We start from the raw sequence: 15,147 nt of genomic DNA on the forward strand, positions 1-15,147 counted from the left end.
TCACAGAGAGTTGTGCTTTTATCTTTATTTTTGGTTTGGTTTGGTTTTTCGAGACAAGAGTTTCTCTGTGTAGCCTTGGCTGTCCTGTCCTGGACTAGCTTTGTAGACCAGGCTGGCCTCGAACTCACAGCGATCCGCCTGCCTCTACCTCCCGAGTGCTGGGATTAAAAGTGTGCGCCACCATGCCCGGCCATTTTTTGAAGAGTAACACTGAGAGAGGGTGTGGGAAGGATCTGCCTATTTAAAAATCAATATCTGGATTTAAATGAATGGCAGCCCTGTCTTTGGAGATCACTTAGCCACATAGGAAAAGCTTTTTTTTTTTTCCCGTCCAGCCGTTTTTGTAAAAAATAACTTATTTTAATTATTTAAAAAGTGTGTGTGTGAGCCAGGTGTGGTGGCACATGCCTTTAATCCCAGCACACAGGAGGTAGAGGCAGGCAGATCGCTGTGAGTTCGAGGCCCGCCTGGTCTACAAAGTGAGTCCAGGACAGCCAGGGTTACACAGAGAAACCCTGTCTCAAAAACAAAAACAAACAAACAAACAACAAAAAAGGTCTGTGCGTGTGTGCGTGCGTGCATGCGTGTGTTTGAGTGCATATAAACACATGAGTGCAAATACGCAAGGAAGCTGCTGAATCTCCGGAAGTTGGAGCTGAGTTGTAGTTAGTCCCGAGTGACCTGACCCGGGTGAGAAGCTGCAAGAACAGTGACACTGTTGAATGCTGAGCTGTTGCTGTGGAGGGCCTTGCCATCGTTTGTTTGCTTGTTTTTGAGATAGGGTTTCTCTGTGTGGACTCGCTTTGTAGATAAGGCTGGACTCAAACTAACAGTGATCCACCTGCCTCTGCCTCCTTCAGTGCTGGGATTAAAGGTGTCTACCACCATGGCCGATTTAGCCATCTTTTTTTTTTTTTTTTTTAAAGATTTGTTTATTTTTATGTATATAATGCTCTGCCTGCATGTATACCTGCATGTCAGAAGAGGGCATCAGATCACATTATAGATGGTTGTGAGCCACCATGTGGTTGCTGGGAGTTAAACTCAGGACCTCTGGAAGAGCAGTCAGTGCTCTGGAGACAGGGTTTCTCTATGTAGCCTTGGATGTCCTGGACTCGCTTTGTAGACCAGGCTGGCCTCGAACTCACAGAGATCTGCCTGCCTCTGTCTCCCTGAGTGCTGGGATTACAGGCATACACCACCACGCCTGGGTGAGATACAGTGACTTTTATATCAAGTCAGCATCTCCAAGGAGTAAAACAACATCACACTCCTCACTCTCACCTCTCAGACTGGCAGACTTACCGTGCACTGCGGCTGCATCCAAGGCTCTCCGTCTACCTGCATCGGCAGAAGCTTGTTGGTCCTAGAAGCGCCATCCCCAAACCAAGGAAAACACAGTGAGACCCTCAGAGCTGGAGACTCAACATCACACCCACCACTGAGAAGGAAGTGGGGAGACCTCCCTTGCTCACTTAGAGGGGTCCATGGGAACCAGGGGGATCCTTCTAAGAATATAATCTTCAAACCGAACTCTGGGACTGGAAGGGGCACGTCTCGGGCCAGGCCTAGAGAGCTGTGCTTTCATAGTTACTATAAACATTTTCTCTGGCATCTGTCTTCAGACCACACTCGGAGAAACTGTCGTGGGCCCACTGAAAAGCCATGACCACCTGGAAAACTGGCCGCTAAACATGGCAGCCCCGCTGCTGAGTAGTCCTACTTCAGTCCAGCAACCAGCCGGAGGGAAAGTGGCTCATGCCGAGCTCTGCTCTGGAGAAGGAAAAGGCCGGCAGTCCCCACCGAATGAGTGATTGCGACCGGCACTCCAGACTGGATGAGTGATGGCCACATATCCAAGAGGCAACACTGCTATGCTAGAAAGGTTATCACCATATGCTCTCGACTCCAAAAGGCAGGCTACTCTAGGTTTGTATACACTGGGGCTGTGGCGGGAAAGTGACAGCCAGGAGCAAAGGTGAGAAGAAAATGTTGCTTTCTTGCATGCGTGAGAAAGGTTTCTTTGGCAAATGGGCTTTGTAGAACTCTATCTTGTCCTGAGGAGGACAGTCCATCTAGCGGCCTCAAGGGCATGTGAACAGTCACCAACCACTTGACAGGAAGCCCCTACCTGAGCTTGGTAGCTTCCCTATTTTTGAAATGACAAAACGGGAGGGGAGGCAACACTATTCTGATATACTGATATTCTGATGTACTCTGAGTATATTTCATAATAAAAGCAAGGGATCTAATAATAATAACGACAAAATATCAGCAGAAAGGAGGCCTTTGTGTGCTTTTATGGGTAGAGAGGCTAGCGGGATGAGGCTTTTAGCTCGCCCACCCCTCGCACTCCATCTGGAAATAGACCTGCTGGCTGCTGGAAAAGGCCTCTGTCATACCTAACTTTTGAGATTCCTTGGCAGCCAACACTGTTCTCTGTCCTCTAGAAAAGCTATGGCTGTGATACTCTATGGGCAAACTGGCCCCATCAGTTTTAGAAATTCTAGACCAAGGCCACAGAGGTTGATCTGGAAGACAAGGGTCCTATCACAGCAATGGCCCTGAGGAGAACGGGGGCTATGCTATTGGGAATAGAAGAGACAGGTTATACAGAGCTAGGAAATGACGGGAGGATTGTGCAACAGATGCTCAGAGAACCTCAGGAGGGGTCTGACTGAGGGATGATGGAAGGACCAAAACCAGACTCCTCAACTCTGTCCTCACTGACATTTGCTCAGGGTTTCTGGGAGAAAGGATCTTTAGTCAAACGCCTCTGGGAAACCCTTTAACCCAGTAGGCTCTCTAGGAGACTCCCCAAGGCAAACCAACAGATACGATCTAGAACAAGAGAGAGAAAAAGGAAAGGGATGAAGACATGGACATCTGAAGCAGCTAGGTTAAGTAAGAAGCTGAGGGGAAAAAATGTAACTAGTGGGAACTAAAGTTGGACAAGCCCCTACCAGACCTCACACTGTCTAGAAGTGCAGTAGCACCCTATGTCCCCAAACCCCGTTCTCTTCCTGATCAGTACAATAAATTTGTTGATGGTAACGCTTTAACACATAAAGGCATGCAGGGTCTATCATCCTGTGTACATAGAAGAAGCTGTGACTCCTGACATACATTTAATATTTTAAAATTATAAAGAGAAAAAGACAAAGAATTGGGGCTCTGGTGCCCTCAACTCTATGGTATGCGTTGCTTATGTCGCAGGTAATTTTCAGAGCGTAGGTGATGATGCAACTTCTACTTGACGATAGCATTGATTGCACCATATCCTGTTTACAAAACTCGCTGTAGCCCAACTCCTCCACCTGAGGCTCATAGCAGGGAAGGGGATAGAATAATTGTAAGAGCCAGAGGAACAGGGAGTTTGCTGGGAAGATCCTATCTCTTGGAAATGACAGAAGAGCTTGCACCTATGAAACCTCACCAATATGGCTACCTGCTCAAGACTCGAACAAAGACCACACCAATGGACATACAAATGTGGATGGGGTGAGGGGGGGACAGTGGGAAGCTCAGGGGCCATCAAGCATATACTAAGAACTGTAGGCCACTAAGGAGTGCTGTGAGCAGAAGGAACAGTCTTCCTCAGGGAAGAGCACAACCATTGGTTAGTCAACACCAAATGGTCCTGCCTTAAGTCACATACATACAAATACCCATATGGGCTGAGCAGATATTTGGGGGGAAAATACATATATAACAGCAATGTACTAAATAATATAGTCAAGGACTATAGTTAAAGAATATCGTCTTCTTTATAAATACTGCCAAGCTTCTCTCCCCAACTTTTCAACCTTAGCCTGAAATCCAAAGACAGCTTTCTAGTTATTTTATTACCTGCCTGAATGTTCAAGGATGCGGGGATCCCCAGAAGATGCTGGGTACCAAGGGGACTTACCTGATGGTAACAGAGGAGCACTGGGCCAGCCTCCTACCCGCACTCTTCAGGCCAGTATAGATCTGTCCCATCTCCATGGCTCCCTCTAGACCCACCACTTCAAGGAGCTGGTCGCTGAGGTCTGCAAGAGTGAACAGCAAAGAGCATGCATCCTCTCCTCTCCCACTCAAGATAGTCTGACCAGAAGTTCTGGCCCCTGGATGGCTACCCCATGTCTTCCTGCACCCTTTTGTTTCCCACCCAAGAGGTTCTTCATATACTGAAGAAATAAAGAAATGGATGGACCTTTCTGCGAACGGATGCCAGACTATAATTTTTTAAGCTTTGATTTAGAAGCTTCCTATGTATCCAATGAACAGGCTCCTGTCAAGAAGCCTCTTCAAATACAGAATATCACAAATGACAAACTGCCTCTTTCTGAAACACAGCAACCGAGCAGCTAGAGACATATTGGTTTGGGGCTAGGATAAGAAGGAATCTTTTTATTTCCTCACTCATTTACTTATTGATTTATTTTTGGTGTTTTGAGACAGGGTTTCTCTGTATAGACTTAGCTGTCCCAGACTCACTTTGTAGACTAGGTTGGCCTCGAACGCATAGAGATCCGCCTGCCTCTGCCTCCTGAGTGGTGGGATTATAGGCGTGTGCTACCATGCCTGGCAGGAAAGAGTCTTGAAGAGTCTATAATTTATTCTTCTTAATGTCAGGGCAACATGTTAGCACTGCTAGTGATGAGTGATGGTTAATAACCTTGAATTTGGTCTGTGCTTAGATGCTGGTGAACCACCTTCTGTGGACCCCTGTCAAGACCCCCCCATGCCTAAACTGAGCAAAGGAGAAGTGTGTTTCCCCTATGTCAGACCACTGTGGCTCACAGTGGAAAAGAGGGATAGAGGAACACGAATCCCAGGCCCCGCACCACAGGATCAATTGCCTCAACAGTGACAGTGGCTTCTGATTCCCAGCCTGGGAGGTGTGATCCATTTTGCTTGGGTTTTTGCCTCAATTCTCCACTGTGAGAGAGGCGGCAGGGGTAATGTCGGAAGCTAGATCCACTAGTCACTCTAGAATGCAACTGTTGGGTTGGGCGTGGTGGCACACCTCGTTAATCCCAGCACTTGGGAGGCAGAGGCAGGTGGACCACAGTGAGTTCGAGGCCAGCCTGGTCTACCAAGAGAGTCCAGGACAGCCAGAGCTACACAGAGAAACCCTGTCTCAATAAACCAATTAAAAAAAAAATGCAACTGTTTGTGTAGCTATTGCCAAAGGAAAATTAAGATTCAGAGTCTAAAGAAGAGTCTAGTCCCTTTGCTAGGGGAAAGAGAGTAGGATTTCTGAGGGCGAGGCTAGCTACTACTATTCCACTAATATTCCACTAACAGCCACCAGAGAGGAAACTGTCTCAAGGCTTTCTGCTTGTTCATCAAATGGCTTCTGTCCTCTAAAGATGCTGTTTTAGACTAGTGGGGAAACAGCTATCCTTTTGTTTAGAAGATGGCTGTTCCCAAAACAGTCCATGGATGAGTGTATATCTAATGAAGACAGTCAGCCAAGTACTGAGCTGACGGTCGGCATGCCAACACCGAAGCCTGAGCTGATGATCGCTGAGGGGTGTTAGCTGCCAAGAGATACCCAAGCCGAATCGTCTGGGAAAAGCACATAGCTTTCCCCTCTCCACTCATCCACACTCCCCTCTCTTCCTTCATTTCACCTTTCTTTTTACATCCCTGAAAAGATACTGTCTCCTTAAGCTCTCCATCTCATTTGGCCCTGGGACAAGAAGTCATAAAAGGGTAAGGTTTGTTTAGGACAATGCTTCAGGCTTTCCGAAGGGGGTTTGGAGCTAATCAGCAATGAATGTCTAAATCTCCAGTCACTTAATTAGCTCCCTCACCATAGAGGGTTGAATAATCATGGCGGAGTCTTAGCTTACTGTGCTGGTCTAATAGTGTCTATGAAAACAACTTAGGCTGGAGGTGGGGCGGGAGGCCGGGTGGGAGGAAGCAAGAGGAGAGGGTGCAGAAAATGAGGAAGGAGGAGGGAGAGAAATGCAATAGAGCACTTCTGGGGGTGAGAAGGGCAGGGAGCTGTGTTGTGATAGGAGAGACGAGAAGAAAGGGAAGGCAAAGGTGTTTTTTAGAAGCTGTTCGGCAGAAACAGACGCCTTAGAAAATGTTGCGCTTTGTAGCAGGCCTCGACTATCTGACAGAGCTCGATGGCTCAGTGTTTTCCCTCCTTGAAACATGCCCTGGTAACAAAATGTTCTAAGGAGCAGAGGACTTAATAGACTCAAGTGCTTGCAGCTTTACAATGTCTTGGTCTTTTAACAAATTTTCCCGTTGAATGGCTTTAGAGTTGTTATCACTTCCCACACATTACCTTGTAGCTATCACTTCCCACACACACATTACCTTGCTTCCTGGCTCTGGAAGAGCGGTAATGAAGGCTGATCTCACCAGAGCGAGTGGGCAGGTGGGGGAGGGGCCGGCACAGATATGGGGACCGACGGGGCACACGTAGGGGAAGGGGCTGGGGGCTTTATTAGACTGTTGTCATCTCACTTTTGAATATGCATTCCCGGGCAAAACAAAGGTGGCTCTTGTCTGTCCCCCCTAGCCCTACCCCGCAACTGCAGGACTTAGCTGCTGTTTGCCCTCTATTGCGTAATTATCTTTCTTTCAACTTTCTAGAATGCCTACTGAGAAAGTCTTAAAGAAATCTATTTTACAGTCTTTCCTAAAGTAACCATCCTTTTGTGGTAACTATAAATAGCCCATGGTTTCAGTTTTCTTTGTGTCACACTTAAAAAAAAGTTCTGTCGTCACCTAACTTCTCTTTCTTTCCCCTACGACAGACATACTTACGTATGCATTAAGTTTGGTACTAAAATGAAGGAGAACAGAATGCAAGTCAGTGTTTAGGCACAAACAACATGAATGTTTAGATTCTGTGTTTAGGACACAGATATCCAGGATCGGGACAGCTGGTATACCAGGTGTCTGTTTTACCTTGGGTACCAATGATTCAGAGTGAGTTTGGCGATCGTGTCGTGCTTGTATTGTCTCTATACTTTTCCACTCATTAATGTCTCCGATAGAATGTAGGTCTGTGCACTTGAGCTAAGCAGGATTCATTCACTCAGTCACAGAACTGCTAAGGAGCTGGCGACAGGCACTGTGTTAGGTGTTCTACTGCTGGAGGAGTCTTGTCTAAGAAGGAGAAGCAGACATGGGTGAAGAAAATGCTCGGACTGAGCTGGGAGATCAGGGATGAGTGGGTAAGGTGCAGAGAGTGGGTACCGAGCACACTCAAGGACTGCTGAATGCCAAGCTGGTTTTCTGGGTTGGGAGGAGGAAGACGGGAGAATATGCTGGGGACAGACATGGTCAATATGGTGCTGAGAGGCCCAGGACAGAGGGAAAAGCTAACTCAGCAATAAACTCACTTAGACATTTCAAGTAACTATAGTATATAGGTTTTTTTTTTTTTTTCTCCCTAAAGAGAACTATTATTCAGAGACTTGTCCAAAACCAGGAATACGTTTGTGTAGGTTGTCAGCCAGGCCTTCCAGCACTGCTCTTACTATTGCTTGGTGAAAAAGGCTTTGTGCACAGTGTATACACTGAACACCTAACATTTGTATTCTGGGAAAGGAGGAAGACTTGGTGTAGGGAGAGGAAGAGGCGAAGATGTGGAAGCGAGGGATGGGACAGCAAGGACAACATTGGTTCCATCCAACCTGTTCAACCTCAGGCATTCAGTTTTATAAACACCATTTGACCATGTCACCCCCAGATCTACAGTCTTTATTGGCATCAAGCGACAAACCACGGGCTTGGTAAAAGAAGGTACAGTATGTGTTCCTCCACATGCAAGATGCTACAAGAAGGGAAGAAAATAATTTGCCTTCTGTAAAATAAGTCTGAAGGTTTCACATTGTGTCTTCTGTTAATTTTTGGGGACAGTGTGAGAAATCATGGGCAGAACCCCATTTCATGAAAACACAGGCATTGAAGCATCATTTATAAAAAGATAACCCCACTGCCACACTTCCTTCTGCACAAGAACAGCTAAACAATCAATATGGTATCCACATGATGGAAACTTTTGCTGCCATTTAAATATTTACCAGCCAGTTATGGTAGCTCACACTCATTATCCTAGCACCCAGGAGGCTGGGGGAGGAAGACTGTGGTAAGCTCAAGGCCAGCCTGGACTAAAAGTGGGTTCCAGGCCAGCCTGGGCTACTATGTGAGACCTTGTCTTGAAATCACAACACACATATTTAATAATTGTAAATGTGTTTATGCGATAACTAATTATGATGTCAACAGATGAGCTTACTTATGTAGCATTCTCTGAACTAGATAAGACGATGCATATAAGAAAACAGCAAACTAGTAAAATCTTAACAATGGTGAGACCTAGAAAACTAAACTAATGCTAATTTCTCTTCCTTCTTTATGCTTTTTTCCCCCCAAGTGTTCCTTTAAATATCTGTGTCATAACCAAAAAGTAATATTTTAAAAGAACTGTTAGCTGCTAGTTATGGCAACAAAGACCAAACATTAGTTCCAGAAGGTTCTCTGGAGTTCTCTGTCTTTAGTTAGATTTACAGGGTCCTCAATGTCTTCACTCCACACAGACACAATCAACACGTCCACTGTGAGCAGACTGCAACTGCGGTGACTGTAGCACTAAGTCTGGGTTGAATGGGGGAAAGACACAAAGGGACGACAGGACAAGGAGACAAATAGGAGTCTTGGCAAGTTCTAGCAGAGGTGTTGTGAGACACTGGAGTACCATGTGGTCAAGGTGCTATGAGCAGAGCTGGTCAGAGGCAGACTATCTATGGCCTAAGGAACGGGCGGCTGAAGTGGATCACCGTGATAAAGATGAAAAGGGAGTGTGGCTATGTCTGGGGTTCTCAAACTTGGCTGTGTGTTAGCCTTACCTGAGGAGCTTTTCAAAGCACTGGTGCCCAGGTTGTGGCCCCATCTGTTAAATTAAAATGCATTGCCATGCAAATTGGGCATCACATTTATTCTGGAACAGTCCCCAGTGATTCCAAAGTGTACCACAGTTTGCCTTCCATTGACCGGTGGTTCCCGGAGCGTGACCTTGAACTGGCTGCCTCTTTCTTACTTGGGAACTTGTTAGAGATACAAATCCTTGGGGCCCACGTCAGATCTGCGGAATCAGGCATCCTGGGGGTTGAGTCTAGCAGACTGTGTTCTAACAAGCCCTCTGGAAGGTTCCAAGATACATTCAAGTTTGAGAAGTTGAGCCTGAGGTAATAAAAGTGCCCACAGGAGCTCAGGTGAAGAGAAGCGTGTTACTTCCTGACGGCTTTGATCTAGAGCTTTCTCAGATGAAAATTAGGGGTGGTAACGCTCACCCAGAAGTGTGTGAAAGTGCCTGGCTGAGAGTGGGCGCTTCAAATGTGACTGCCTCACTTTCCCCTTTCTCCCTATAACTCCTACGCATGTACCTGCCTAGCTTCTTACGGCTGCTCGCAGAGTCCTGTCACCACCTCAAAATAACACATCAAACTGTGCTTCTTCTTTTGGTCTTGTACCTCCATGCAGAGTCAGAAGCCAAGGTGTGCTCTGGACAAAAAGGGCATCCTACTCCCTGTCTTTTGAGCCTTTACTCCCTCCCCAGACTCTACTCTGCTTCTTACCTTTTATCTCTATGCCATTTTGCTTTTATTTACTTAATCCTAGTAACCAGAACTCAACAATGACAGGTAAAAAGCTGGCAGAACCCTGGTATCCAAGGGGAGACAACTTCAGACCTCCCAGTAGCTCTGGACGCCAAGGGACGACACCCACATCTAAAATCAAGGTGTCAGCAAGGCTGGCTTTCCCTGAGGTCTTTCCTTGCTTACAGACAACTGCTGGCCTGACCACATAGATATCCTTCTGTGCACACACATCCCTCTCTGCTGCCTCCCTGGCTCCAAAATTTATAGCATATGAGGACAGCAATAAGGTTAGATCATGGAACCGAGCGTGGTGGCGCACGCCTTTAATCCCGGCACTTGGGAGGCAGAGGCAGGCGGATCTCTGTGAGTCCAAGGACAGCCTGGTCTACAAAATGAGTCCAGTACAGCCAAGGCTACACAGAGAGACCCTGCCTCAAAACAACAAGAATAAGAATAAGAATAAGAATAAGAAGAATAGATCATGGCTCATCTTAACATCCTCATGTTTACTTTATCACATCCTTAAAATCTGTTTCTAGAATGTAAATGTATGCATGTTTGAGGCTCCTCAAAACAAACAAACAAATGACAAACCCCAGAGCTACCATATGACCCAACCGTAGCACTTGTAAGAGTATATATACCCACAGGATGCTAAGTCAGCACCCCACAGAGATACTGGCACGCCATGGTCTTAGTGGTTCTATTCACTATAGCTAAGAAATGAAACCAGCCTAGATGTCTATCAACTGATGAACAGATGAAAAAAAAAAAGTGCTCCAAACAAGCAATGCAATATTATTTAGCTTTAGGCATAAATGAAATGATGCCATTTGCAGGAAAATGGATGAAACTGGAGAGCATTTTGTTAAGGCACACAGGCCAGATGTGTTCACACATGGCATGAAAGTAGAAAGGAGAGGAAGAGTTCTCTTTTTGTTTGTTTGTTTGTTTGTTTGTTTGAGACAGGGTTTCTCTGTGTAGCCTTGGCTGTTCTGGACAAACTTTGTAGACCAGGCTGGCCTCGAACTCACAGTGATCTACCTGCCTCTGCCTCCTGAGTGCTGGGATTAAAGGTGTGTGCGAGAGGAAGAGATCTTAAGGAAGGGAAGAGGGAAGGAAAAGAGAGTAATGACTACATATGACTATTTAGGGACCAGCATGCAAAAAGGGACAGGGAGACGGGAGAGATAGAAAATAAAACCTATTAACTTATATACCAACTTTACAAAAAAGAGCCTGTATCAAATTTAATTGCATTCATGGGTAGCACAGTTTAGGGCTTCAACTTAGGAATCTAAGTTCAGCCTGAGGGAAGGATAGTAATAAAATGCGCCTTGATGTGTTTGAGTGAACATGAAGGTATTCTGCAAACAGCAATGCCCCTAGTCATGGTTCTCCAGAGAGGCCAATGGGGCTATAGATACAAGGGACCTTCTTACCTCTGCAAAAAGAAAATGCATAGGCTAGCAGCTGTGCTTGGCAGCGGGCCTAGGTCAGAGGAAGCCAGCCGGCAGGCCTTTCTAAAGACTTGACCACCAAGGCTGAGGCAAGTGTTGCCTTGGCCTCCTCACTTGCTTCCGTATCTCCATGGAGATGGTCTGTATGTGCTGACCTAAGCCCCAACTGGAGTGCATATAGTTGCGGCAAAGCTCCTGGCAGAGGCTGGGGCTCAACCTGGAAAAAGCCACAGAGATCTGTCCTGGTCTTCTGCAAGTAACACTGCTGTGCATAGAAACCCTCACAGCCCCACACAGCAAAGCAAGAGTGCCACATGCTTGGGCTTGAGTCCTGTCACTAAGTCGCTCACTTCTCCTTGGGGACTGTGAGTGCACCCTCCAGAAGGTAGACGTGACATCGTCCTGGCAGGGCAGTGGAGTGCTCTGTATGCACCCCATCTTGTTGGAAGGAAGCCCTCAGGAAGCAGTTGCTGTCACTTTGATTTTATGTTTCCTTAGAAAGGATTTGCTCAGCTCTTGGTAAGAGATGCATTCCCATGTCTGTTTTCTTTATGTTAAAAAGGAACTAAAACAGACCCTCAGGTATCCTAATGGTTCTTAGGATCTTAGAATCACAATGGTTCTTAGATTTCTGCTCTCACACTTGTCAAGCTCCATCAACGCACGAAGTGTCCTGAAGGAAACAAATCACTTTTGACCCTGGCTGAGGCAAGAAAGGGGTAGGAAAAACAAGCTAGGCTCTGAGAAGAAAAAAAAAAAAAAAAAAAAAAAAAAAAATGGCAAGCTGTCGGGAGAGAAGGTGCTAGCCTGACAGGTGGCAGATGGAATGCTGTTCTGTTTGGGCTCTATCTAGTAGCATGACTTTATGCAAAACATGTCTGGAATCAGGGCCTCAGTTTCCCTCAGTTAGGATGATGCACCCCATCCTTAAGCATGTTTGAGCTCTCCTGCCAAGTTTCTTGGCTGGTAAAAAAGCATATAGGCCTGGGCTTTGGCCTGTCCACACTATGCAGAAGACAGATCATCTAGTGTGAGCATTGGTGAGGCAAAAGAAATCATAGAAACAGAGATGCATGTGGCTGCTTCTGGGTCTTGCAGGCTTGCTTGTGTGAGGAGCAGAGTGAGAAAATGGCTCCTTTTATTCTGTGGCTGTATCTTTGGGGCTTAGGAAGGGCTTTGACAGAAGTGCTGCACAGGGGAAGGTGGGCTTCTAAACCTCAGTGCAGAGGGCTGGGTGCAGTAGGAGAGGATTTCGGGTATCAGCAGAAGTGTGGGAGAGCAGGGGAGGGGGGTTTTCTCAGGATGAAAGAAAGTTTTGGAAAAATCTGCAGAGGTCTGACACCACCAAGCCGCAAAGGTGAGGCCGTGCGGGAAGCAGCCGTCCTTCCATCTTGGTTACCCCAACTTCCTGAGCTGTGCTCTGTGGCCTGGTGTCATAGCTGAAGAAAACGGACCAAGGCAGGAGCATTATAGGGAGCTAAAATGAGATGACGAATGTGAAATATTTTTAGCATATGGTGCTAAATATAACTAGATGCTTAACAAATGTTGGGTGAGTTGACCTGGACACGGGAAGAAATCTGAGCTGGCAGCGTTCTGGGAAAAGCACAGGTCTCTGCTTACAGTGTCCATTTTGCCAATGGAGGCCTCTGCCGGGGAAGAGGCTAGGATGGGGAGGAGGCAGGCAGGCGAAGGCTGAGCTTGTGCATGGAAACAGCAGGGAGATAGGGTAGTCTGTGGGGAGGACCTACCTGTGTGGTAGCATCCCTTGTCGCCTGCTCATTGCTACTCTGCAGCCACATGCAAACCCACACTGTGCCTTAGCTCACAGTCTCTTTCTCCCATTCTCTGTCTCTTCCAATCCCTGCCAGCGTCGAGGACCAGCACACATATGTTCTATCTTGTTCATTCACCCATTCGTTCGGTCATCGGCTATTTCCTGAGCACCTGCCAGATGCATGACATGGTGCTGAGTCAGCACTGGGTCAGCCTCTGCAGGAGAAACTTTCTCTTTCCTGTGTCCCACCGTCTGTGGTACCCACTGACTCTGTTACTCCATAGTGCCTTGCTGTTATGCTAGAACTGACGCTGGTTGCTAGGTACCTCTTGACCCATCCTATGGCAAAACACCATGCTGGTGGCATTGTGGATTGAGAGCTGGACCGACCACACTGTCTTTTTTTTTTCTTTTTTCTTTTTCTTTTTTATTGCAGCCTCTGCAGTAACTGGACTACATGACATACTTGAAGGCAAGCGTGAGTCCAGGTTGATTATTCATTGTTGACCTGACTTCAGCCTCGTTTTTTTTTTTTTTTTTTTTTTTCACCTCACCTGGTTTCAGCTTCCTTAGACATAAAATTTAATAGTGGAATACACAGTTCTCTTATCTCCTAAATAGGTATTCACTTGATGACAGGACAACATTGTTTGTTAGTTGATTAAGCATCAACACTGAAGGCTGAGAGTGCACGACAGTCCTAGCATTTAGAGGACCCTGGGCTACCAGGTGAGACTACAAAAACAAACAGACTAACAAAAACAAAACAAGAAGAAGGTCTAATACTGGCATGGATTAAATGTCTGTGTCTGCCCCTACCCCCAACTCGTATGTTGAGTCCCAACTCTCAAATTGATAGCAGGCACTCAGTCTCTAGAAGTATGAGAAATACATTTCTGCTGTTTAATCCACTCAGCCTATGGACTTCTATTCCAGCCGCCCCAACTGACTACGACATACACACTCCTTGCACAAAATAGAAACTGGCCAAGAATCCTCAACAACAGTGTCTGGGCACGTGGCCAGCAGAGTGCTTTGCTGTGGGGGTGGATCTCAGGAAGTGCCCAGTACTGACTGGCTTAAAAGCTGCTGCAGAGCACAGAGACGGGTTTTGGAAACCAAAACGGTGCAAACAATAGAATAACAGCAGTTGAAACAAAACAACAAGGTGTTTAGTCCTGTCAGAGAGCCTGGACTAGCTCTTCCTTGCGCGTGCTCAAAGCAAAGTTTGCCTAGCTTAGCTTTCCGCTTTTGTCTGCAGACCTCCGGAGGAGGCGGGGCTTAAGATGGCGTTGACCCTGTGAGAGAGCAGGTTTCCCTCTGCAGATGGTGAGCAGCGGCCTCCCAGGCGCGTTTCCATCTCACCAGCCCCTGCTAGGTCTCAGGAGGTGGGGGTGGGGAGGAGGAGGCGAGCCAGCTGGAGTCCTGTCTGCTCCAAAGTCAGCCAAGAAAGGACCGACCAATTGCTTCCTTTGGAGTTCAAGTCAAATTGATTAGCTCAGTGGCCAGCCCAAAGCGGCGGGGATGAGCCACGGTAGGTTATTTGGAATTGTGTTCAAAGAACTTCACGTTAGGAATGCCAGAATGGGGACTCTTGGTCCAGGGCCACCATCTGACCCGGGACAGGTTGTTTAGCCTCCTCACACCTCACTTTTCTAGTATATGAAACGTGATCAAGACGTTCATCGGGAGAGAGAGGCAGTAACCAAGCCAACTAGCAGAGACCGTCTCATACATCACTGGGGAGGCTGCGGGAACACAGATTCTGTTCCAGCATGTGTGTGTGGGTCCTAAGAGTCTGCACTGCACTCAAGTGATGCCCATCTTCTTGGGTCATGGGCCACTTGAGTTTCTAGAGCACAGACGAGCTGGTCATGACACGAGGGCCGTACACAGCCTGTTATGTGTTCTTGTTGATAAAGTTTTATTGGGACACAGACCGACACGCTCGTTTAATTATTCTCTAGGGCTGCTTTCGTGCTAAGTGAACCGAATTGGGAAGTCACATTGGAGACTCTGGTCTACAAAGTCCTACTTACATGCCTTATTATAGAAAAAAATTTTTTTTCTGCCCCCTAGGAGATGGAGGAGGAGAGAAGATTGTTCTCTGTGGGCTAAAAGACCTACACTTCAATCCAAGTTTGACCAAGGGCAAGCCACTTCACCTTGCTGCTTTTCCCCCTCATCTAGAGGACAAAGTGATCATTAAAATCTGAAGAGACCTATGATCCCAGACTTCCAATACTGCCTAGGAAAGTCCATTTCTTCTGTAGCAGGCATCTAAGAGCCATGT

General features: G+C 46.7%; 1 protein-coding gene across 3 annotated transcripts in view; it reads right to left on the reverse strand.

The window, feature by feature from the left end:
* The window catches only part of Dgkg (diacylglycerol kinase gamma), a 156,074-nt gene that overhangs the window by 11,712 nt on the left and 129,215 nt on the right, over nt 1-15,147 (reverse strand). For all 3 annotated transcript variants that reach the window (XM_051150761.1, XM_051150760.1, XM_051150759.1), the window contains 2 exons: nt 3,911-4,031; nt 1,306-1,366 (listed from right to left, as the gene is read on the reverse strand). In XM_051150761.1, coding sequence (XP_051006718.1) covers nt 1,306-1,366; nt 3,911-4,031 — 182 coding nt within the window. The remainder of the gene's footprint in view (nt 1-1,305; nt 1,367-3,910; nt 4,032-15,147) is intronic.

This window comes from Acomys russatus, chromosome 8 (genome assembly GCF_903995435.1).
Source record: "Acomys russatus chromosome 8, mAcoRus1.1, whole genome shotgun sequence".
Lineage (NCBI taxonomy): Eukaryota > Metazoa > Chordata > Mammalia > Rodentia > Muridae > Acomys > Acomys russatus.